This window comes from Zootoca vivipara, chromosome 11 (genome assembly GCF_965207765.1).
Source record: "Zootoca vivipara chromosome 11, rZooViv2.hap1.1, whole genome shotgun sequence".
Lineage (NCBI taxonomy): Eukaryota > Metazoa > Chordata > Lepidosauria > Squamata > Lacertidae > Zootoca > Zootoca vivipara.
Genome location: NC_142594.1, coordinates 20,416,418 through 20,442,933, shown reverse-complemented (window position 1 = coordinate 20,442,933; position 26,516 = coordinate 20,416,418). Strand labels below are relative to the sequence as shown.

Sequence of the window (26,516 nt, the reverse complement as noted above, 5' to 3'; positions counted from 1 at the left end):
AAGATTCCTGCACTGCATAGTGTTGGACTAAATGACCCCCAAAATCCCTTCCAACTCTACAATTCTATGGAATCAGTTTGAAAGCTCTACTCAGTTTTTTATGTTGATGTTTCATTCATTTTCTTGCAGTGAGAGCTTAATGCTGAGCTTGCATATTAACAGTGCTCATGGCTTTGAACACTAGCAGAAACCAAGTTGGGTCTGATGGTCCCGTGTAACATATCTAATGTGTTTACACATATTATACATACATTGTATAATGCATACTATGTTATCACTGAGAAGAAAAGGGCAGAGATTTGAACCATTACATTCAGAGATGACAAAGAATCTAAAAGCCCATGTTAGTATCAAAAGGATTGGCAATGTCATAAATACCTATGCTATATTTTATAGTGCATTAAATGCATGGTTTTAAAACAACATTCAGTAACAATTTACAATTAAAACGTATTGGAAAACTGGGAATACTTCCATTTGTTTTTGTTTCTTCAGATGTGGATAGCCCCTGTTCCTCAAACTGTATGGCTGTTACCTAGGAAACTGCCTGGAAGCAATATAATTGGATGAATTTTCAAAGTGATTGTCAGAATTGTGGGCAGAGTTTCAGGTGGAAGATCCATGGTGCTATCATGGCCTAAGTTCAAATTGGTCCTGTAAAAAATTACAATATCAAAAACTCTTTCTAAGCAGCTCAGATGTGAGATTCTGAAATCATCATCTGAAAAAATACTAAGCAGGCAGAAATGTGTATTTATGTACTGTAGTAGAAGGTTACTAAAAGATCCAATAAGGAAAAAAACCACTGCTTTGCAGATGTGTATAAAATGAACCATTTGCGGTTAAAAGGAAGTGCCAAATTAATTGCATGCAACCCATTTGTTACTTTACCATTTGCCTTGATACCAAAATATTTAATTTTGTATTATTTTCTCTCTCAAGTTGCTTTCCATTTTTCATACTTTTTTTTTTAAATGGCGGTGTTTGCATATTTAGAGCCACAACAAGATCATATAAATTCTACAGGGCATAATCTAGAAATTATATAGGATCTCATCTCTTGTAGCAATGTGAAAACAAAGCAAGAGCCAGCTAAAAGGAAAGGGGAAAAAAAATCTGTCATGAACCTGCATCTAAAAAGGCATAATTCGGCTATGTCAAAGTATTCTCCTCTTCAATAACACTGCTTACTTTTATTTTTAGAACCTGAAGTAAAAAACAAAACAAAACAAAACAAGAACAATTAAACCAGATTTCAGGGCTACCATAAGTTTGCCAGCAAATATATGTGCCTATAAATTACTTTTAAATAAATCAATAAGTTGTGATTCAGTAGTTAACAGGTAGATTTAATATTTCCAGAGAGGAGTTTCCCCTCTTCATTGCTTTATTAGCATCCAGCAAGGGGTATTTCTGATTCACTATTTCATGGCCACCCAAAGCTGTGATGTTACTTGGGCCACCAAGGCAGCCATTATCTTCGTGAAAAGAGTAGGGAGAGGAGGCCCAACCGAAGAAGATGGCTTTGTACTGGAAATGGTGGGATCCTATGGCAAACTGGAGGTATTTGCGGCAGCTTGGGCGGAAAAGAATGAGGAGGTATACATCCTGTAGGTTGATGGATGCAGGTCTTTGGTGTGGAGGGATTTCTTGGCTGAATAAAGGTAATTCGTCTTGAATCCTTTTTTGGAGACCACCTGTTAACTGAGTTATTTGAGATCCAGGACCAGAAGTGTTGGTCCTTGTTTGGCATGAGGAAGAATAGAGAGTAGATGTCAAAGCAGAACTCCACTGCAATGTTGTCTGGGGCAATTGACACTGGTGATGATTCTGTAGCCCTGTGATATAATGTTGAGAACTCAGTGGTCTGCAGTTGTATCTTGCCAGGCATTGATGAATGTCTGGAGCCTACGCACACCTGTCTGATACTTGTGTCATTGTTTCCATTTACTGGTGTACTGGGTGGGTGGGGTTTGGAGGACCCAAACTTGTTTCTCTGCCATCATCTGGGAGAGTGGCAGTGCTTGTTCCAGGATGACTTAGACTTGTACTTGTGGTGCCTGCCATCTGAGTGGTAGTCCCAAAAGAACTAATTCACCTGGTAAGATGTATAACATGTAGAGTAGCACCTCACATCTTTTTGAGTGACCAGGACCTTCATCTACAGAGGTGCTCCAGGGCCTTTTCACCAAACAGTTTCCACCTACAAAGGGTGCTGTGGAGAAACTGATCTTGTATGTTTTGTCTGCTTCCCGGTGTTTCAGTCACTGCAAGTTACCACACCTGCTGCCATTGAGCACACTGTGAATTGGGTGAAGTCCAAGGTGGCATCTGCCACAAATGCTGCTGACCTGGGTATTTTGAGTAGTGTCTTGACACAGTCGGGATCCTGATTCGGGTTTGCAATGTGGTCTTCAAGAGGTCAGTGATCTCAATATCCAGGCCTGGTGCTGGTACAAATTTAGAAGAAGGTTAGGTCTCAGGAAACACCACTACCCCTTGGAAGGAGCGGGGGTAGGTACAGATGACTTAGCATTAAGGTTTAGTGCTGCTCCTGAGCGACAAAGGTGTGGCATATTATGAGCATCTTTAGATAAGCAATGTTTGTCCACCACAGAACTACCATTCCATTCCCTTTCTTCCACATCCTGAAAGGCAAAGAGGTCAGACCCTATGGAGGATATTGCCCAAGAGCCGTCAGGTTCCCCAGTATTGGTAGATTGTAATGTGAAAGGATTAGGCAAGGAGGGGAGCGGGGGATCTGCCTACTTCCAGTAATATGCAGCCAAGCAGGGCTTGTGTATGTCCTTTGTGAGTTGGAAGCCCACTGGTGTTGTGCCAGGAATGGGTGTGGTAAAGGCCTGGGTCCCTGTTTGAGGAGACAATGGAGAGGAAGCTGGAGTATCTTCAAAGCCCATAATTTGTCCTCCTCAGAGGAGGGCAGCAGAGTGGGTGGGCTGTAGCTGAGCTGGGTCTACAATGCACAAGTGCTTTTTTTATATATTTGATGTGCCAACGCTTCAATCACTTGCTGGTTGAGGTTGTTTCACAGCTGGCCTTGCAATGCTGAAACAAACATCCTGTTTGACTGACAATTGGAGTATGGATTTTACTGGCCATCCAGGCTGAACCACAGGGTATTGGAAGAGATTTCATGCCTGAGTCAGTCACTGCACTCTGTGACGTAGGAGGGAGAGGCGGCTGACCTTACCAGTACTCCAAGGAGCTGAGCTCTCCTGGCCTCATCCTGCTGCTAGGCTGCTTTGTCTTTTTGGTGGCCTTGTGGACTGCTGTGGAGCCAATGTCAATGGTAGAGGCTGGTCTGAAACATCTTTGTTTGATAAGCGGCTGAAGGGATGACTGTGTTGGAACGGCCATACACAACCTTCAAGAGGAAGTGGTGGGTCCCTAGGTCTCAGCTGGGCCTGCTTCAGTGTGTGGTACCTGTCTAGCTCGCAATCTAGAATCTATATTTTCCATGAGACCAGGATAACAGAGCCATGAGGATGTGGAGAGGCCACAGCGACAGTCTTCTTCTCTGATTGGGCTGAAATCCCAACACTTTGGGGTCAAGGTGCATGTCCAGGAGAAAATCAGTGAGGCTATAAAGATGCCATGGCAGCAACCCCCTGAGAATGATTTTGGGGGTCTTTTTTCTTGTTTGAGGGGGAGAAAAGGAATTTGGAAAGGATGTGGTTAAAATAGCAACGGGTGGGAGGTAGTCTGTCTCTTTAAAGAAGGGAAGACTATATGGAAAGAAGAGTACAAAAGCGATAGGTACAGGAGAAAAGTAAAAACTATATAGTTTAAAGGAGAAGCAGAATAAACAATCCTAAAGATGAAGAAAAGTGTGGTAACAAAGGGCAATGTGACTGGATCACTGGAAGGCAAGAACAAAAACTGAATGGGAGCCGCCTACTTCCCAGGAAGTTCTTCTCCTGCCTTCATCCACCAGGTGGAGCCAAACCCCCTATGATGTCAATGGGAAAACTTTATTAAATGTATAAGGATGAGCCCAGGAAACACTTCTATGAAATGGCTGCATTGGCTTCATGGTGCAGTTCTGTACATGTCTATGCAGTAGTAAGCGGCACTGAGAGAATGAGTGTAGAATTGACTTAATTTGTCAGAACAGGCAATACACAGAGGATTTGATATAATTCTTCAAGATTCCCCCCCCCCCCCAAGCTGGCATCTACTCTGCTTTCATAGAAAGCAATATCATTGCAGGTAAAATTCAAAACATTTGAAAATTAAAGGAAAAGATAATTAGTAAATATCAGCCCACAAACAAATACTCACTTCAACTCGTGTTTTTAAAATAGCTTTAAAGCCGTTATTTTTGTGTTTAATGCAGGGGTTGTACACATAATATAGTAAGAATCTTTACCACTGGGAGCAATAACAGTAATGTTAACAAATTATTCCTTTTCATTACAATATGGTATTTTAACTGTTTGTATTAAGTAAGTTTCTCTGCATCTTTCAATCAATCAGTTATACTGATGGGCCTGCCTGTATTTCCATAGTAACGTCTCAAGATCATGTAAGTAAATATTTCCGTACATACTGTTAAATTATTAGCACATTGTATGCATCAAAGCTGAAAGATAATACACAGTTAAGTTTTGCAAAGTTTATTTATTGATCTGTAAGAACAATCCCAGTTAAATTACCATAAACCTCAACATCACAACAACTGCTAATCCAGCTAATAGGAATTAAGGGACATAGAAGATACATAATAAGCATCTGGGGGATATAGAATTTATCCCATGAGTGCAGTAAAGGAATCATAATTTAAGAGTGCTGAAGCCCTTGTGCATCATGAAGGTCCTTCCTCACAAGTGACATTAATTGCATAGCCCACAGATGCTTATTATGCATTCTAGATCACTGCAAAGAAAAATATTCATTTAAAATGTAAAGGTTTAATGCTATTTTAAGTATAATGCAACACAGCTGCTTGGTGATGTCACAGGCAAGGCTGAATAACATAATTCTGAAGCACCATTTAGAAGCTCACCACTGGCACAAAAGGTATATAAAAGCACACCTCAAATGTTTAGCAAAGGATGACACACACTTGTTTTTCGCACATGAAAGATGTGACTGCAGGATATCTCAACTGTGATTGCAGGAGGCCTCACCAGAACTTACTGCAATTTATATTTATAATAACCCTGTACATTAAGCACACTGAATAGGTAACACGGTTGTGCAGACCTGAAAAATTGGTCTTATGCCTCCTGCACCCTGATCATATTCCACTGTCACCTGAATGTGTTGTAAGATATCTTTTTAGAAAAGAACAAGTTATTCTTATTAATAAGCTTCTGGGGGCATATTTTAGCAAAACAAATTAAGTTCTCTAACATACTATTTTAACCATACTAATACAAGTATGTAGCTGGGTTGTCTAGTGAAGATTTCCTGCAGGCGGTAAGCAGGTTCTTTTGTGTAGTGAGGGTTGAGGGTCACATCCTGCAGCAGCCTTCCTCGACCTAGTGCTCTCTGGTTATTTTGGAACACAACTCCTATAATTCCCAGCCACTATGTCAATGGGCCAGGCATGGTGGGAGTGGGAGTCCAAAATATCTCAAGTGCCCAATGTTTGCCCTACATAATGATTTTTTCTTCTTGTAGTGATCCCGCAGGTCAGTGAAGCACACTTACACGCGTCACTACATAACCATGCCAATAACAAATGTCAGAAGGCGGTGCCAATGTCGGGATGGTTGTGCTAAGCCTCTTCAGAGTTTTTGGCATATCTGCACCTGATTCCCACAGATACAGATCCTTCCCATACACAATCTTTGTGGAGATAATTTTTTATGCCAATTTAAAATCCTCTCCCTGCCACTCATGATCATAGCTCATGCAGTCTGTAAGTTTAGGATAACTGAGTAGTGTTCGGCTGGTATTTTCAACCAACAACAGCCACACACAAACACATACCCTAACACACAAAGCCAACATGAGTCATTAGTAAGCACAGTTAGCACGTTCTGCCTGTCAATTAGTGTGTAAATATCCCTAATTACCCCCAAACTGATCCAAACTAATTTGCAGGCAAAAGCTGTGTACCCTTAGAGATGGTTTTAAGTTTGTCAACACTTGGGAAACACAACTTACATTCCATACAATATACTTCCATCAGGTTATCCCTTCCCTCAGTTTCAAACACAATTCTGTATTGTTCTGCTCCTTGAATGTGGCGGCAGATACTCTTAAGCGGTACTGAGATTCCTAGTCAGTGCAGTATTGGTCTTAAGAAAGTTTTACTCTGGCGCAGAACAGATACTGAAGGTTTAAATACTTTAGCTCTCAGTTTGACTAAAGCAGGCTCCTCATTAAAGTTTCTATCCTGACAGATGTGGAAAAGGGAAACTCGCTTCCCCCCCCCAAGATTAATGAAAACCATTGTGTGACTCACCCATTCTAAATGGTAGCACAATTTGCGATACTGCTTTCACAGAGCAGGATCCCCCCCCCATTACATATGCTCTTTGTTTACACTGACGTGTGATTATTCAAACCCAACAATACATGCTGCAAAAAAATGAACTGACGACAATCGTACAGATCTCCATTCCTAGTTCTATAAAAGGACTGGAATATATTTCTCAGTCTACAAATGTTAAAAAATATTATCATAATAATTTACTGTATAAAAGCAAATTTAAATAAGATTAAACATATTTACATAATACCAATGCTTTAGTAACACACGTTTTTAATAGGCAATACAGATTTAAAACAGAAAGTTACTGTTTTGAAAAGCTTACTCTTAAATTACAAAGTTGCAGTATTTCTCCTAGGAGATTTACTGGTCCTAATATGTTCAGGAAATATTTTCTTGACTATCTTAACTTTATAAAGTGATTATGGATGCAAATCTACATCCTGTAGTGTAGACGATAGTGATGAAACTCTTAAGTGATTTCTAGGGTAAGTCCCCCCACCCCCCATATGTGAACTGGAATGAACACTAAACAACATACAGTACCCAGTAGTCATTTCCAAGAAAATGCCTGAAAATGTGCCTTCTTTCTCCTCCTATGTGAACAGACTAGATCACATTGAGGTTTATCCACACAATCTCATACATGGAGGGGGGGGGAAACCAAGTAACCAGTCCGCACATACAAATCTTCACTGTACATATTATTTTTAAGTCTAAACCTGAAGGGTTGTAGTGATCCTATTTCCAGGGTGCTAAATGGATTGCCGTATAATTATCCCAACAACTCTTTCATTTATATTTGCACAAGCCAAAATAGTGTCAACCCTGTATTACACATATACCGGTAACTGTTTTCTTCATTCTGCAAAGATCCACCCAACTCATTTATGCTTCTGACTCTTTTTGGGAAAAAACATTTATTAGAATATCCTTTCTGAATATAGAGCTAGACTGATCTTCATTTTAGGTTGGGTTGGAGGGAAAGAAATGAATGAATGGACCTTGCTTACCTATAACAGCAGTTCTGCTGAGGTCCATTTAGTTCAGCATCCTGGTTTCCTATACTGTACTGTAATGACCAACAATATGCAGTTCTTCTAAATACACATGCAAGGGTATAGGCTGCATCCTTATACATTGCCTTGTTGCTCATCTTAGCCCAAAGTAGCCACTTAGATTGAGCTACTTGTTACCCAACATACTGCTTGTTTATCACTAGCTAAGCATAGCTACATTAGGAATTACAGTACTGTATTTAAAGCAGTCTTAGGTTATAGCAAGTATCTATATATGTTGTTAAAATCATTCTACAGCCACAAGAGTGAAGTTCCTAAAAGTTCTAACTCCTACTATGGTTTTGAAAAAACTGAGGTGGATTATCCTTTTATAGTATGCTTCCCTAGCATTAACATTGTATGTGAATGGAAGAGACATTCATTCTAGCAGCCTATGACCAGCTTTCACCCCGTAGTGATGCACAAAGTTCCTAAAAGAAAATGTTAATGTGCTGGTGGCAAACATCTTCTAAATCACAACAGTCCTCAAAGTAAAAATTAAGTTTCATGCAACTTTGATTCTTCTTCTGCTTCCAAAACAGTAATATCTGATTGTGGCAAACAATTACATTATAACTGGTTTAAAGATACATGTTTTAAGGAACTTATTGCCTTATTTGCCTTTTTTGTGCAATATTACCCACAAATCGCATGTAACTCCTTTTCTGTACATCTGTTTTCTAATTCCTTTTTTCACACTAGCAGTCATATAAAAATCATTCCTGGGTAGCTTAGTAGAAGGATCCATTATTGTGCTGATCGGTACTGTGAGATTGCTAGAGTCACATCAAAGATAACAATTCAAAGAGTGGCAAAAACAGTCTTCCAAATATCCTGGAATATTCATAATAAAAACTCACATGGCCAAAGGTCTTCATCTAGTCCAGATTTTCACTTTAATTTCCAGTGCTTAGCAATGTTAAAGTTGGCAGTCTTTTCGCCCCCAGGACATTTTGACAAGAGGTGCTATGAAAGTTTACCTGCCAGACATCTATTCCGACTATACATTACTTTCAGCACTTGAGACTGAAGGCACATCACCTGCATCTAGGAGTAACATGACAAATCTGTATTCTATCCTCACAGCTACTCAGTTCTATTCATTAACATCTCAGCATATAATTAAGTGGCAAGAGAATAGAACTCAAATGGATACTTCCCATTTCTCAACCCATCTTTCATCCTACTTATATACCAATCACTTTTGACACCATATGCAGGAAAGCAAATTACCGAACAAAGTCTAAATCCATATTTAAGCTAAAGTGGATCAAGAATATCAATTACATTATCTCTTTTCATCTGACACACACGAGCCCTCCGCTGCACAAAAGGCTAAAGGAAGCATACCTGATAGAATTTAGAATACACACAGATTCTGTGACTAAATTATAACAACTATAAAGGCAATATAAATATTCTGAGTAATTTGTGGTTTTGCTTGGGTTTACTAACAATTAGTTACGACAGCTATCTGGAACCTCCATATGCAGAGGCAGTGTATCTTTGAATGCCAGTTGCTGGGGACAGGATTTGCAAGCTTCCTAGAATGACTGACTAGACACTGCTGGAAACAGAATACCGGAAACTCCCCATTTACGTGCATTCTGTTTGTGTGGGACCGAGCACACATGCAGTGCCAGGTTAGAGATCCACTGAGGAGCATACTTTATACTTCTCATGTGTTTACTTTGTAGCACAGATACAGTGCAACACTTTGGTTTCAAAATACTGCCTTCACTTTTTGAAGTAAATACTGTATTTTTCTGCGTATAAGACGGGTTTTTTTAAACCAAAAAATTTGGTTTAAATTTGGGGCTCGTCTTATACATGGGTAGTGCTGAGGGGTGTTTTCTTAATTTGGAGTCCCCCAAAATACATGGGGGAGTCTTATACATGGAAAAATACAGTAATAATAATAATTCAAAATATAAAATAGCACGGGGAAAAGCAACACAGACTGATTCACTTAACAGCTCCCTTCAAACTTCTCCTGTAACTGTGTACAACACCTGCCCTCGTGTTTGTACTACAAGTGCTAGCAACAGTACAAGGCACAAAGTGGCTTGCAATAATTACTTTGCACTATAACTTATTAGATTTAAGGGTCAGAGAAATTAACATTTAAATACCATTTAATCTAGGACATTAATCATTGTTAGCTCATATAACTGTACAATTACACTGAATATTCAATCTGTCAGCATTTTATAGGATCTAATCCTTTCATTGACTTTTATTGCATCTGGAAATAAGACATCTATACATTTTTATAAGCAGATCATTTTATAAACACAAAGGAGCAAAATGGCATGTAAAAAGATGGTTTTACAAATATTGTAGATATGGTAGTTTGGGCCCCCGATATATATGTACATCTTTTGAAAAATTAAGGCCTTTGACTGAGGCTCTGCTCTGCAAACCCTCAGCATCTTAAAGTACGCACATGGGGTTGTGGGAAATGACATTTTCAGCCATTGTGCTCAGGCTTTTGCCTGTGGACACAGAGATGTCCACCTGTCTCCTCTATCCTTACTTTCTGGCACTGTCTAAAATATTTTTCGTTTGTTTGCAGACACAACAGCTATTGTGCCCTTTGCTTGTTCTACTGGCTTTATCTTCATCTGTTTTTAAAATTGTTTTTATTACATTTCGTTGGTTTTTAGGTGCATTTTGGTATTTATTTTTGTTGGCTGCTTTGAATGCTTCTGAAGCAGGAAAATGGGATATAATTGTTTTTTAAAAAAAAGGATGAATCGTTGCACTTATGCCAAGTGTAAGGCCCAACTATCTCTTTCAAGTAAAGTGGGTGGCTAAAGCCAAACTCTTCCTCGCAATTTGACTTTGCATACACAAACCTTGGCATGGTGCAGGAGGCTCAGATACTGTGCTAACCTATGTTTCCAACCATCCCATCTCACTCTCTTTGGTATTCCCTCACTGTTGATCATGCTCCTTTGCTCACTTGGTAGTTCTGCAAGGATGCCTATGCTTATCTTGATGATAAGCAGCAGAACTCCCATACAGATGCCAGCCAAAGTAAATGATGAACTGTACAAGTGAAAGGGCTGATGACACTGATCTCCACAGGCCAGTGTCCCATTTATGAGTATATGCCTTTCTTTAGGATAAGTAAAGGTAATAGGCAAAGGACCCCTGGACGGTTAAGTCCAGTCAAAGGTGACTATTGGGTTGCGGCGCTCATCTCGCTTTCAGGCCGAGGGAGCCGACGTCTGTCCACAGACAGCTTTCTGGGTCATGTGGCCAGCATGACTAAACCATTTCTGGTGCACAGAGGACTGTGACGGAAACCAGAGCGCATGGAAATGCCATTTACCTTCTTGCCGCAGTGGTACCTATTTATCTACTTGCACTGGTGTGCTTTCGAACTGCTAGGTTGGCAGGAGCTGAGCCAGAGCAATGGGAGCTCACCCTATTGCAGGGATTCGAACTGTTGACCTTCTGATTGGCAATTTACCTAGGATAAGTGTGCTTGGTTGAACAAACAAACAAACAAAGAAACAAACAGGTGTTCTCTCCCTTAACATGCCCTTTGCATAGCACTATTATTTTCACCATACTATATTTTTATCATACTATATTGTAAAAGCAACAAAAGAAGTCTTCAAGCCATATGTAGTTATAAGGAGACACACATTTGTCAACATTGTTAATTTAAATCCAGCCTAAATGGATAGCGGCTACACAAGTGATTCATTGAGCTTTTATAAGCCTGTAACATAATGAATGGATGGCTTCATTTTACTTTTGTATTCGACCTACTACATTTGTTAACTATTTTTCGGTGATTTGATAGGGAAGGGATAGCAAAAACCTTCTCAGTGTTAGAAGTCCTGTGTTTCTGTGACAGCACTTGGGACAACAAAGACATCTGGTCAAATCTAACCTTGAGTGGCAAACACCACAGAAACTCATTAGTATATATTAAGGAAGGAAAGAGGAGGAGAGGCTTCATTCAGATTAGTTAAGTGTGCAGATTGGAGGAGAATAATAATAATAATAATAATAATAATAATTTATACCCCGCCCTCCCCAGTCAAAACCAGGCTCAGGGCGGCTCACACCAATAAAATTACAATAAAACATAAAAAGCAATTGATTATAAAACAGATTAAAATACAGTAATTAAAATTTAAAATTTAAGTTTAAAATGCAGCCTGATTTTAAGTAGTCCATAAATCCAAGCCATGAGGGAGGAAAACACAGGGGTCAGACTAAGTCCAACCCAAAGGCCAGGCGGAACAGCTCTGTCTTGCAGGCCCTGCGGAAAGATGACAAATCCCGCAGGGCCCTGGTCTCCTGTGAAAGAGCGTTCCACCAAGTTGGGGCCAATACTGAAAAGGCCCTGGCCCCTGGCCCTAGTAAAGGCCAGTCTAGCCACTTTATGGCTCGGGATCTCCAGAATATTGTTGTTTGTGGACCTTAAGGTCCTCCACGGGGCATACCAGGAGAATGTCTGTCTCACCCTGATATTACAAAAACCATGAAGGACTACAGCCATTTGGGCATATAAGCAATACATAAAAACAACAACGTCTGAATAATATTGGTCAATATGCAACAATTTCCCATTGCTCAGCAAAGACACATAATCAAGCACATGTTTCAGCACCATTATTTAGTAAGTTTTTGCTGTTTTTTAAACTATTTCTTGTTTATGGTTTGATAGGAAGGTACTGTTTTTGATTTATGCTAGCCCCTTTTGACTCTTAATCTTTGTAAGTTGGTCAGAGACTTTTCTGCAGCAAGCAGTGAATAAATCAAATAAATAAACAGTAACAACGTGGAATTCCAGCTTCCAAGGATGCAATTTTGCAGAGAAAAATCCAGAGGTTATGTATGATCAGAATACAAATAAACAATTTGGTGCATTAGTACAAGTGGACCATTTTGGATTGGGGGGGGGCGCTGTATTAATCACACCACATCCAAGACCCTAGAAGCAGTAATTTTCTTCTTGGCACCATTGGTTTAGATACCTCTTAGAATAGCAGTCTCAGATCTGGGTGCTACAGTTCAAGATGCATGGTGAAAGACTTTAGAAAATTAATATAGACATTTATCCCATATTAAGTCAAGCTGAAGGAATGTTGGCTGTACCCTCAGGAATTATTTGTCAAGGACGTAACTACATTTTTCAAGCATTTTGATGAATGACAGAAAGAGGCTGATGACAACTGTTCACCTCATCTACTAAGGGAAAGCATAAATGTAAATTTGGTATATTAGGGAAAAACCTATTTCAATCATCAACCATCAATGGCTTTGGGTGTTCTCTGTGAGGTGAGTTAGATTAGCTCATCATTGCATTTGAGTCTTTCCCAACTCTTAAGAATTGTTCTGATTCCATATCCTTTCCTGTGATTCACAACTTTATCTTATGTTGCCATAATGTCCAAATGACATTTTGTTATAGTGGTAGTCTATAGCAGATTCCAATGGACTGTGCACTAATCTGCACACGAGGCTCTAGTTGGGAAATAATTACTTTAGTAATCATACTTGATAATATTTCTTCTTTTATTTTTTTCACATTATGCTATTTATGGTAACTTGCAACCCATAGGCATACATTAGACCACAGATTACCACTATCTATCCCAATGCCCAATGTCAGCTTCCCACATTGATCTGAATGTCTCCTTTACATTCTGCAGTAGTAGGAGGTCATTGCAGCATGTGAATAGAGGAGGAAGCATATGAGGACGCAAAGTTTGGTCAAGGTTCATTCACATAACGTGAAAACATGCTTTGGCATTACAGAGGAACCAAGCATTTGTCTTGTGCCAGTTTGTCAGTGGTAGTGTTACACTACTACACATTTTATATTTTAGCATTTTTAATCTGCCATAAATTGCATCCACTGCAGTACATCTCTATTCATTTTTGTGCTTGTTGAAGCATTATTTGTTTCTTGCTTATACATAGTTTCTGTAAAGTCTAATTAAGGTAGGTTCTAATATTGTCCATGATGCATCTTATTCAATGCTGTCTAGCCTGGGTTTCCAAAAGAGTGACATTTTGCTCTTGTGCCTTATTCTTAATGAAATGCTCTGAATGCAAAAAAGCTGGTAAATGTACAGTATTTATAATACAGTATTTTAAAGTTTAAATAATGCAATGAAAGGAATATTTGTGAGAAAAATACATTATTTTATACTAAACAAGATAAACATTACTAGATATTAAGCATTCATAAGGGATGTAATCTATGTTCATTTATATTTTTAGGGTGCTTTATTTGCAAAATTTGGAATATGAACAGTATCTATTAGTTAATGTAGCCATCTGTAGTCCTTTGCCGGAGGATAGGCAATGAGCAAGGTGAATTTATATGCTTCAAAAGAACACAGCTGGCTGATGCTAGAATTTCTTTCCTACACACTATGAAGATGTTTTTTGCTAAGTAATAACAACAGAAGAAGGACATCCTAATGTTCCCTTAAGATGAATAAATCTCCCCCAGTTTTATAGAGTCTAGTCTATGTTGCCTAATTCAAAACTATATTTTAAAAAGATATGAAAATATCAAGAACTTGTTGAACACTATAGCTACTATAGTCTTCTAATTATGTATTACCACTATCATACTATTGATAATGTCACTGGCCACATTGATAATGTCACTGGTTCCTCTACTGAAACAGAAAAGCTGAAGCATTAATAATTTAGCTTCTTTTCCTGCTTTTAATGTAGTGTTTCTGAAGTGGCAGCTAGTAGTCCCTGGACCCGGTAGGGAGGTCAAGGAGGCAGGACCAATAAGGTCACATGGGTTTGAACCAAGGAGGCTACATCAGTGAGGCCAAGTTGTTCTGGTTTTCCTCCCATCCTCTCTTGCAAAAGTGTGGACATAAAAGCACTGGAGTTGGATAAGTTTGTAGCGCCTCCCTAAACTGAAAAATGTCTAGCCTTGGGATGAGAAGGGGTCCCTTCTGTCACACTTTCTAGCATAGGTTAATGTCACAATAACTATACATTACTCAGAAATCAACTCCACTAAAATCCACATCGACTACATAAAGTAAAATAAATGGAAAAAAGACTTACAGTCCATAAATCTGGGGAGCAATCTCTAGCCTGTTCAAATGCATGTAGAGTTCGATATCGTGTTTCTTTAGCAAATGATCTTGAATCTGATTTACTTTCGCTACTATAGCAATTGATGGGCCCAGATCTTGTGGTCTAGCAAACGGAACAGGTGTCATCATTGCATCTTTCTCCTAATGAAAGAACAGTAACAAAGTGAAATGTAAAATGAAATATATTATTAAGAGCACATTTGAATACAATTTTTTAGTAAAGGCCCAGTTCATATGTAACCTGAAACCACAGTTAAAAATAAACTATGGTTTAATGAGAAAAGGTTATGAGGCCCACTTCCCTCCTCTGACATTCCTATCTTTGATATGCTGGGAGGAAAACAAACCTGAGGCTGGCTTAGCATTGCATTCGAACCAGTGCTCATGTTTCTCTCTCCATATAAACCAGGAGCAGAAGTCAAGGTTTACTTAGCTTACCAATCATACTTTATTTTGGGGAAACAAACCACAAGTGCAAGTTCACACATACCGGTAGCATAAATCCAGTCTTCGCTTCCCTGCCCCCTCCCAGCACAGTAAAGAGAGGAGAGGGGGAACAAACTAGGCATGTGATGAACACAATGTACCTGCACTTATTCTTCTTAAATCATAGTTTATTTTTAATTATTGTTTAATGTGATTGGTAAACCAGACAACTATCCACTTGTAGGAATGCAGATATTACCGGCATATTATCTCCAGCAACTGAGGGGTGTTTTTTTTCATAGACAAACATTCATTAGTGGGTGGGTGTATAAATTTATCCTATGAAGGTTGACATCAAAATACACCAAATACACCAAAATAAAGACCATGAATTTGGGGGGGGGGAATAACAGCGAAACTGCTAAAATTTCTTATTTTGCAATGACAGTTGGGAGGTTCCATAAAATCCAATTACACATTCGTCTAATTAATAGAAGAGGGTATGCAGAATTGTACAGTCCACTTCTTATCACTTAACCACAGTTAAAGAGATCCCACACCACTACATTTGTTAAGGTGGGCTGAAGGTTTGGGGAGGCTCTCAGACAAGATACCTCAGGAAAAAACACTTCAATGATTTTGTTTCAACACATTTTAGAAATGTTAACTCCTGTCTTATTTCCTATTATACCTCTGTTATTTAATAATCGTATTCTACAAGTTCAAAAAGTACTTCATTTTTATCAGCATGTACCTTTTGACTGTCGTGCTCATAGGTAGAAAACCAATGTTCTGCTGTTTTCATAAGATGGATGAACATAGCACTAAAGACAAAAGTTTTTTGATTAGTACTAAGATTAATAATAATAATAATAATAATAATACAAATACAATAGAAATGTAACAGAAACATGAAATTATTGAAACTTACTAGGCATCATGCTCCAGGTATTCAGGGTTCAAAAGAGCTTTCATTTCCTCACTGCTTAGAATAACAAAAACATTTAGAGGTTTATTTCTGGAAAATTTTAAGCTAAGTTATAGAAGAACTGCAAGTAAGTACAACTAGCCTTTGTAATTAAAAAAGTAACTCCACCGAAGACAAATGAAGTCCTTACTCTCTCCAAAGATCAAAAACAAATTAGCTGCCTTGTCTGCACTACAATGAAGTAACCATCTAATTATTCCAAATAACAAATTACTGGGTGCCACAATGTATTATTTGAATATGCTTGATCCAGAATAATTGATCACTCCACAATCTATCACTGTTCGTTGAAAACAAAAAAATATTGTTACTGGTCAAATACACAATTATCAAAGCAGTAATTTATTTTAATAGAATCTATTTTTATCACATTTTAGCAGCAATTAATCAGTGCCGACACCTCTTATCCATTTTCTTCTCTGGTTACAGCTCTAGAAGGAAATAAGTGGCGGTAATATGCACAAAACATTGTTACTTTGAAAAACCTTGACACTTTCTTCCTGCATACATTGGTCAGGATCCAAAACGCTATGTGTGGAACACCACATGCGCTGGCAAATGTCCCATCCTACTTCTTGCTGCAGCCCCTTGTGCATGCTGAAGTGCTTGCATAAGGGGTTGTTTGGACCCTGGCAATGATAAAACACTCTAATGATCCATATGCTATTTTGTGCAACAGCAGTTTGCATATCCTACGCTGTATATGAAGACCTTCCCCTCTCACCCTGCGGAACAAATGGCTGTTGATACCAGTAATGATCCTCAGCTGGGAGGGTAACTTGCTTAGAGGGTTGTTGTTGTTGTTTACAATCAAGCAGTATATTGATTTTTTTGTTTTTGTTTTGTTTTTTGTTAAATAAATAAATAAATAAAGCAAAACAAAACAAGATGCTGGACTAGATGGGCATTTGGCCTGATCTAGCTGGGCTCTTTCTTATCTCCTTACTACATAAGCCTTTTTCCACCAACAGAATTTCCTACCTTGGGGATACAGAGGACTAAAAGGCGTCTGGACCAGGTTAACAGACCTCTCTTTAAAGTGTAGTACTGGTATGTCTTTTACCTGTTGTCATGTCATTGTTGAAACATGGCTTTTGACTATTTACATTTGCAGCAGTCGCCACATTGCAAACTGCACGTGGTGCTTGTTGATCCACATACTACTTGAGATCAATACCCTAATAATTTGTTTTGTATGGAGAAATGCAAGGTACCCACCTTGGCTGTGCAGCTTCACTTGCATGTAGATAAGCTTGGTGGTCACAATGCAGAATAAAGACAATTGGTGCGAGGAGTTCATGCATTCCCTACAGGAAAACAAAAATCAAGACTTTATTTCACATGCCTGGGATTTCTACATCAGCACCAATTAAGCCATAAAAAGTTGTCTTAGCATAAAAATTATGGCTATCTAATTGTTTTATTGTAAATGAAACTAATACTAATTTGTTTACTCTTCTATATAGACAGGAACTCCATCTGTTTTTTTATTTTAAATGGAACAAAAAGTCAGCAGACCACAATTCATTACTCAGTAGTTACATCAATATCTATGTGAATAATTATTTTACTTAAACATTGGGCAGTTAGGAGCTATCTTGTGAAGGATATAGGATAACTGAGAAGGTATCAAAAATTGTTTCCCAAAACTGGAACATCAATGATTGCTATAAAGTACATAATTATTTACATACCGGTACTCTTAGAAAATGGGATTAGAAGGAACCTAAGAGAAATACATTCCAATTCACTCAGCTAAAATGAAAATTCCATATCTGTAATGGATAATGTCACATAGGATGGGGCCCGTTTCCTTCTTAACCCTGTTAAGCAGATCAGCTAGGCCTATTGGCTAAATTTGCTCAAAAGAAAATTATTCATTTTAAACAAGTTAACCAACACAGTATCACAACTTTGGTTATATGCATCTAAAATGCTTCAGAAGAAATGGCAAGAAATTGGGGTCCTTGGTTGATAGTCCTTTCTTTAATGTTACAGACAAAAATAATTTTCCTTCATGTGTATGTTTAAATGTAAATATTAAAAGCAGAAGGTACTCTGAAAGGTTGGAAAGAGATAATATAAAACTTGTCATTTTTTAAAAAAAATGTTTAGAATAAAAAGAGTGGAAAGAGTAAATTTGTATATCGGGTAGGCTGAGCACATCTTTTTATTTTTTCACTTTTAAATTGTCGCTAGTTCATAATATTAAATGCACTCTTTTGAATGCAAAAGAGAAGTTTAAACCTTCTCTAAATTCTGCTCATTCCGGTAACTTGCATACTCAGTCGTAAAAATATCTTGAGGTCATATTGGAAAGACTGCTTATGAACAGATATGCTAGGATAAGAAAATGAAATCAATAATGACTGGGCATCTAGCTCCTATAATACCTTTGAGAATCCCAGCATTGTTAATAAAACAAAGCTTGGCTCAGCAGAAGCTGGTGGGGCATTGGTCACAACTGAACAGGTCAAACAACTATCAGGTACAATGGGAGACTTAGTTTTGATTAGCACTATTCAGTCATACTCTTTCACTATTACTTAGCCACATAGAATCATAGAATTGTAGAGTTGGAAGGAATCTCAAGGGTAAACTAGTCCACCCAACTGCAATGCAGGAATCTCAGCTAGATCATACATGACAGATGACCATCCAACCTCTGCTTAAAAACCAGCCCTAGAGGAATGTGGGGTTGGGGGGGGGACAGAGGAAGGCAACCCCCAAGGGCTCCACAGCAAACATACCTACTTCCCATGGGCCCCTCCCTTTCAGGGAACCTGAGCAGCACTCCTGGGCATTGCTGGAGTAGCCCAGAAGAACTTTCTGTACATGCTCAGAGGCATCATTTTACAGCCCAGGGTGTATCCCAGGGTGGGCATGGAGGAGGACCTTACCCTGGAGAGAAGTGGGGGTGCAGGGCAGCAGCTCCATGCTATTTGCTAGGTGAGGAGGGAGGAGCAGGAGGCAAAGGTAGCAGACAAAGCAGAAGTGCCACAACAGTCAGCTCAAAGGAAGCCAGGGAGAGAAAAGGAGGGAGGCGGAGTCACTAGGAGCAAGAGAGGCATTGCTAGGGGTGCCCAATGGCTGATGCCCGGACACTTGGTGGCCTCTGCTATTCCTGCTACTGACCACTGATTGGTCTCTTCCAAGGGTTTTTGCCAGGCAGGCAGGGAACTGCCCACAGAATTCAATGGAGAGGCGCTTCTCGTGGGAAACCAGCGGTGGGCAGCAGTATGTGGGTGGAAGCAAGCTGCGCCCCTCTCTGGATCCAGCTGTCTGAGACGGCTGCTTCACTCTACCTCATTGTTAGGCCAGAGCTTCCATGATCTGGCTTTGTGGTTCAAGCCTCAGTAAACACCAAGACTTCCTAGGGACCAGATGAGGCCCATCCAACCCACTGGAGGCCTCCCCTGGATCATCAGACTCTAGCTCTTCAAGCTTCTGCCACCTGTTGTCCTGATCCAACTGGCCCATTTAGGATGTCTCCTCAGGGCTTATGGCAGTAATATGTGTTCAGTTCATGTGCAGAAAATGCTCTGCCACGGTGTATCTTGCTTAGCCTTACCCTAGCATTCTGCTATAAAGTTTTCAAATTCAGGTCTCCAGCAACAAGGGCCAAGTGCCAAGCTACCTACAACACCAGGGTAGCTCTCAGGAAGAGGGAATTTCTATCAGCTGCACTACAGAGCCACCCCCAAAATGGGTTTGCCATTCAACCTGACAGTATAAAGATAATCTGGAACATGGCAATAGATAAAATAATGAGGGTATCAACCGAATTGTGCTAAGGGGTTAAGGTGGAGGCAGAAATGCAAAAAGAGAGAAAGAGACGACTGTGCGGGTGGCGAAATTACAATTTTAGTTCCTTCTTTGTAACATTTCTGGCATAATAAACATATCTTTATGTTTTGAAAGAGGAGCTTTCAAAGTTATATGTTGCAATGATACACCAGTTAGGTCTACATCTCATGAATTTAAATATGGCATGTAATTTCTCAGAATACAATGACCACAGTGTATTTTTAAATCAAATCAAAAGCAATTTGATATACAGTGACATTTCTATGTGCAGTATGCTGTGATGTGTGTTTTCCAGAATATTTTGAATCAGAACTTTTTTGGGCGCGGGGGGGGGGGGGGTCCTATGCAAATCAGGATAATTCGCACAGGATAATTTGCATTAGAAGAAATTCAGTTGCATCAGAATTTTTTGTGATGCCCTAGTTTAATTTAATTTAGCATTTTTATTTTACTTGTATTCAGTAAAGAAAACAAAATATTTGAAACTGACTGACAAGCTTGCCTTATAATGTGTTTGCAGTTGTCATCCATTCACTGTTACTAATGAATGTATGAAAAGGAAAAATTTCCTTGGAAGATTATGACACTGCGACTGCCGTATCACTGGCAGTATATACAGTTTTGGTCACAATATATTATGCTGTTCAAATATACAATAATATTGAATACAACTCCATCATAAGGGGAGTATGGCCCATCACAAAATGTTGGGAGCCACAGAAGGATCTGAATGTTTCTTGGCCTTCCTGTGCAACCTGTAAGCACCTCACTGCATAACCCGCTGACCTCATCCATATTTACTCAGAGGTAAGTTACGCTGGGTTCAGGATTGCTTACCCCTAGGAAAGTGTGGTTAGGACTGCACCCTAAGAAGTTTAAGGAACACATTGGATACAATTAACACAAATAACTTAACAAAATGTGTGCATAGGATTGCAGCCTAAAATGTTCTGAGAAAATACACAAATCAGATGGATTTGAAGTAAATAGCCCAGGCATCCCCAAACTGCAGCCCTCAAGATGTTTTGGCCTACAACTCCCATGATCCCTAGCTAACAGGACCAGTGGTCAGGGATGATGGGAATTGTAGTTCAAAACATCTGGAGGGCTGAAGTTTGGGGGTGCCTGAAATAGCCCTTCAATTGCTTTTGCAACAGGGGTCTGCTAAGTAAAAATGGCAACAATGTATTTGTTGCCAAATAATATATGGTACTGACTGAATGGAAATTAAGTTAGCCTTGTGTTGTTTTCAAAGTTTACAGGAAGCATTAACAGCTTTCTGGCAAAGAACAGCATTTAACCCTTTTTGCTGCTGGGTTGTGGCATCTCTCCATCAGTCTCTGCTAGAAAATTGTTGTTTGCACTGCAGTGAGAGAGAGGGGAGTGTGAAGCGTTAAAAGTAGTAATTTTTCTAAAAATAGTGCAATCCAAACAAACAGCAGGCTGGCTCTTTCACAGAACCGCCTCTCCTCATTGGATATCATCCTCATTCATTAAAAGCATTGTAAATCCCATCGAGGGCTGACTGCACCCCAGCTTTTCTATTTAAAAACAACAGGGGCATCACCCATGCCTTCTCTAACACAATTTTCTCTCTTTCAGCGAATCAAGGGCTTTCCCCGCTCCTATACTCCAATGTAGTCCAATTTTCTTCTCCAAAATTCCTTCCAACAAGTCAGCCAACATGCACTAAGCTTCAGTAAAAACCACTACATCATCAAAACCTTTCCATCAGCCATGCAAAGGTGCAGTGAATGGATGCAACTCAAGGTTTGTTTGAGACTGCCTTGCATGAACTGACATTGAGAATCACTGTTAACAGTGCCAAAATGCTGAATAAGAGGCAAAAATGCTGCTCCGTTTGACTTTTTGCAGGATTCAGGCACAATGTTGGAGTGCATAGGTTTGCAAATGAGCATAGAGAAGCATTCCGCAGGCCTGATGCCATCAGTGCCATACATCTTGAATGTAGGGAATTCTATGAAGCAGTGGCATTAAGGTATAGCTTAATGAGCTATCCCAGCGGTGAGCTATACATTAATTAAATCAATTAAGTAACAATTAATTTATATACAGCTCACTGCTGGGATAGCTGAGTCACTAGAGCATGCAGCTCTTAATTCAGGGTCATGGGTTCACAAGCCCCACGCTGGGCAAAAGATTCCTGCATTGCAGGGGGTTGGACTAGATGATCCTAAGGGTACCTTCCAATTCTACAATTCTATGGCTCTATGATATTATTAGATTGAATTAAGACAGTCAACCTATCCAGTAGAATAATCAAGGCCAATGAAGTCAAAGCAGGAAGTGGCACTGAAATTAATAAAAGTAAAAAAAAAACCCACAAAAAACTTCAAATTTATAGAGCACCACTCTTTACTGTTGTAGTTAAAATTTGTTAGTTTTTAAGTGCAGTTATTAATTTATTCAGTACAAGTATTCAGCGCAGATATATTTAGTGTTTTATCCAGTCCCTTTAGCCCTAGATCAGCCATCTTCTAAAATCACTGCAATGTGGAAATGACACTCTTCAAAAACAGAGGTGAAAAAGTTTTCTTTGTTAACAGCCTGTAGGCTCACGAAATTGAACCTGTTCTTTTATCTGCCGATGTTCATTTAGCCCACCAAGCAGTCTTTATTAAAGCAGAGGCACAAGGCAGTCAAAGTTCATTAATACCATTTATATAATCTCTGCAGTTTCAATTAACTCAGCAAGACATTCTACAACATGATAACAGTCTCATTAATTCAATAAAATCCCATAACTATTAACAATATGGTCTATGTTAAACGGGGTGTCACCTAGAACAAAATAATAGCTTTAACAGCTTGTGAGGAAACTCAAAGTTTTTTTTAAAAAAAACCTGATTTGACTAAATACTCAAAGCCTTATGCAGTAAGGTATTATTATTTTTTGTAAAGGATCTATAAGCACAAGAAGAGGACAGTTAAGCTGTACCAAAGGAGGAAATATTATTTGCCTGTTAATTTACTCAGAGTGTGATTCTTGTGCTACTCTCTCTTTCTGTAGAAATTGGTTATATTCCCTGAAATAAGCAAGTTGGGTTCATCTCTTTAAGGAATGCCCCACATCACAGCTCCTCAAGGCAATTTTCAATTATTCATGTGACTAATGGGTTGGATCAAATAAGTCCGCTTCAGATAATATTTACATAGACAATATTTTACCTAATATTTTCCTCATGCTTCACCAAGTTATAATGTTCCAAGTACACCATTTTTTCATATACTCAGCCCATGTTTTATATGGTTGGATAGCAGAGTGAAACCAGGCTGACAATCTGCACGGGAGGTTATTGTGTGGGATACCCAGTGTGATATAGCGGCTACAGAGCTAGACTAGGACCTGGGAGACCAGGGTTTTAAATCTCACCTCAGCCATGAAGCTCATTGGGTGACCCTGGGCCAGTCACCATCTCTCACCCCAACCTAACCCACAGAGTTGGATGTGAGGACAAGATGAGGAGGGGGAGAGCCATATATAGCATCACAAAAATGTAAGGACATAAGAAGAACCTGATGGACCATCTAGTTCAGCAGTCTGTTGGACAACATTTGCCCATTTAATCATCACACATTTTGTTTGCTCATCTTTTGTATGCCATTCTAATAATAAATTATACATTTTTGCTATATTCTTACTTTTTGAATCTAACAATTCTGTTTCCAATTTAGACTTTTTCATTTGAAAACCAACTTTTTTATCCATTTTATCCATTTCATTGATTTGATGATATTGTAACCAATCATTTACTCTACTGTTCAACACCTCATAAGGTTTTAACTTCATTTGATCACCTTCCTCCATTAGAATATCACTGTATTTCAACCATTTTGTTGACATATTCAATCTTTTCTGCGTCTTAGCTTCTGCTGGTGAAATCCACCTGGGTGTTTTGGGGTCTAGCAAATCTTTATACCTATTTCATACGTTATACAAGGATTTTCTAATAATATGACTTTTAAAGCCTTTATGGACCTTAACTTTATCATACCATATATATGCATGCCAACCAAATGCATTATCGTGTCCTTCCAAGTCCAGTATATCATCATTATCTAATACAAACCATTCTCTTAACCAGCAAAAGGCTGCTGCTTCGAAATACAACTTCAGATCTGGCAGGGAAAAGCCTCCTCTTTCCTTAACATCCGTTAAAAGTTTGTACTTAATTCTTGGTTTTTTCCCTTGCCAGACAAATTTTGATAATACCTTTTGCCATTCCTTAAAACATCCAACATTATCAACAATAGGTAATGCTTGAAATAAAAACAACATCTTTGGCAATACATTCATTTTTATAACAGAAATACGGCCCATAATAGGTAACTTCAAATTTGACCATCCTTCTAAGTCATATTTTATCTCTTTCCATAATTTCTCATAATTGTTTTTAAACAAATTGATATTCTTTACAGTCATATTCACCCCCAGGTACTTCACCTTCTTCACAAATGTCAACCCTGTAATATTCTGTAATCTATTAATAAATTAATATTATTAATTATATAATATATATTAATAAATAAATCTATTGATAAATTTTTACCTAAGACTTTAGTCTTTATTTTATTTAATTTAAATCCTGCCAACTGTCCGAACTCCTGAATCACTTCCAAGGCTCTAATTATACTTGTCTCTGGATTTTGCAAATTGAACCCACATAGAGATTTCTCAGGAGACAGATGAGATGATCAGGCACTCCCATTTATTTAAGAACTTGCCATAGTTTTCTGTGGTCGACACAGTCAAATGCTTTTGTGTAGTCAATGAAACATAAGCAAATGTTTTTCTGGAACTCTCTAGCTTTCTCCATAATCCAGCGCATGTTTGCAATTTGGTCTCTGGTTCCTCTGCCTCTTTGAAATCCAGCTTGAACTTCTGGGAGTTCTCGGTCCACATACTAGGAATCAACACTAGGAATCCGCTATTGCGGCTTTCCCCAACCTGATACCCTCCAGATATTGCTGGACTCCAGTACCCATAGGCCCCAGCCAGCATGGCCAATGGTCTGGGATGATGGGAGTTGTAATCCAACAACATTTGGAGGGCATATACCTGATTCAGAGGGTAGAAATCTACAGAACTAAAATGATGAAGATACTATGTGTTGCAGAATAGCTGGGAACCAATATGCTTCACTGTATGCATTTAAAGTTAAATTAGCTTTGTTGATAAACAACTTCTACTCAACTATACAACTTAGCCTGTGGCTGCGAACATTATTATTTTTTTAAAAAAACTGTTGCCAGATAAATTCACATTCAGACTTTTCAAGCAACTTACTCCGGAAGAATCATCTTAAGATTGTTAAAACTCTTCCGAAGTGTATGCTCAGCTTGAAAGCTTTTATATTTTCAACATGACACACACTAATTAAAAAGATCTACTGAATTTACAAATGTAAATTTGTATCATTTACATTTACATTTGTATCATTTCTGCAGGCCTAACATGAACAGTGCTGAAAAGTCTTTTTCTCACTACAGTAGTAATCTGTTTCAAACTTTTTTTCTGCAAGTCTGCAGCCCTTGTACACTATTGGTAAATATATCTTTAATTGCTTCCATCATATTCCATGGTATTCTCTTGTTCCATGGACAGACAAAATGTCATTCATTCATTTATTTTTTACTTGACTACTTGATTGCTAAAGTTGAAGTAAACAAGTCCATACTTTGGGTTGGATTCAGACAAAGTTACTTACACTTAGCTCTCACTGAAATCAATATGAGTGCAGTTAGGTCACAACTAACATCCTATTAATTTCAGTGAGACTCAAGATAAACTTATCCAGCTCACCTGGGAGTAAGGTTTACTAAATTTAATGAGATTTACTTCTGAATTGACATCTATAGGAATCTGTTGTTAGTCTTGATCTATTCAATTTGCAGAAGATAAACAATTGTCCCTTATTTAAATTTATGAAGAGCAGCAGATAAAGCTTTCATTAGTTAATAAGTAATAAAAAGTTTTTAACCTTTAAAAAGTTGGAAGTAGGATTTAACAGCATTGAAGAAAACAATCTGAGGGAATGTCTTATCTTGAGAAGGGAGCATATGTGCCTGAATGGTTTGCTTTCTTTACCACACAGCTAACAAGCAGTTCTTTGATTGCCTGAGCCATCACACACAACTTTGGAGATAATAAAACCTATATTATTGTTCAATCAATTGTCAAGCATGTAGCAGGGGGAAAACGTTGAGGCAATGGATACCACCTGTACGATAGTTTCATTACCTGTTTGTAAAGTAACTGCTCATTTTCCCGAGCATAACAGAAAAGAACATCTGTAAGAATCTTTCTCACATTCTCTTCTTGGAAATACTGCATTTCAGGAAACCTGAAAAAGAAAAAAGAAAAATACATCACTTATACATACACCACAAAGCTTACTAATATGTCTTCGGTTTCCTGATTCCCAGTCTTTTAAAAAGCAGTCTTACAATCTTTTATCTTTCTTCCACTCCACAAAGCTCTTACAGGTATAATATTTATCTTTTAAATATTGTTATAAATGACATGTTATTAACTATATTACTTAGAATATTCCACTGTTTTACACAGGTGGATTTCTGAGAGTAATATCAGCTGTGAGCAAAACTGCATCGACATGTGGTTTGTGTGAGATACAAATGAAAGAACAGCAATA

At 38.6% G+C, this 26,516-nt stretch overlaps 1 protein-coding gene across 19 annotated transcripts in view; it reads right to left on the bottom strand.

Moving 5' to 3' along the window:
- TBC1D5 (TBC1 domain family member 5) overlaps positions 1–26,516 on the bottom strand; it is a 247,210-nt gene that overhangs the window by 82,288 nt on the left and 138,406 nt on the right. For 10 of the 19 annotated variants that reach the window (XM_088654076.1, XM_060280685.2, XM_060280683.2 and 7 more), the window contains 5 exons: positions 26,105–26,207; positions 17,254–17,342; positions 15,979–16,032; positions 15,802–15,871; positions 14,590–14,762 (listed from right to left, as the gene is read on the bottom strand). In XM_088654076.1, the coding sequence (XP_088510202.1) occupies positions 14,590–14,762; positions 15,802–15,871; positions 15,979–16,032; positions 17,254–17,342; positions 26,105–26,207 (489 nt within the window). The remainder of the gene's footprint in view (positions 1–14,589; positions 14,763–15,801; positions 15,872–15,978; positions 16,033–17,253; positions 17,343–26,104; positions 26,208–26,516) is intronic. The other 9 variants (XM_088654079.1, XM_088654084.1, XM_088654078.1 and 6 more) reach the window with 1 other exon arrangement.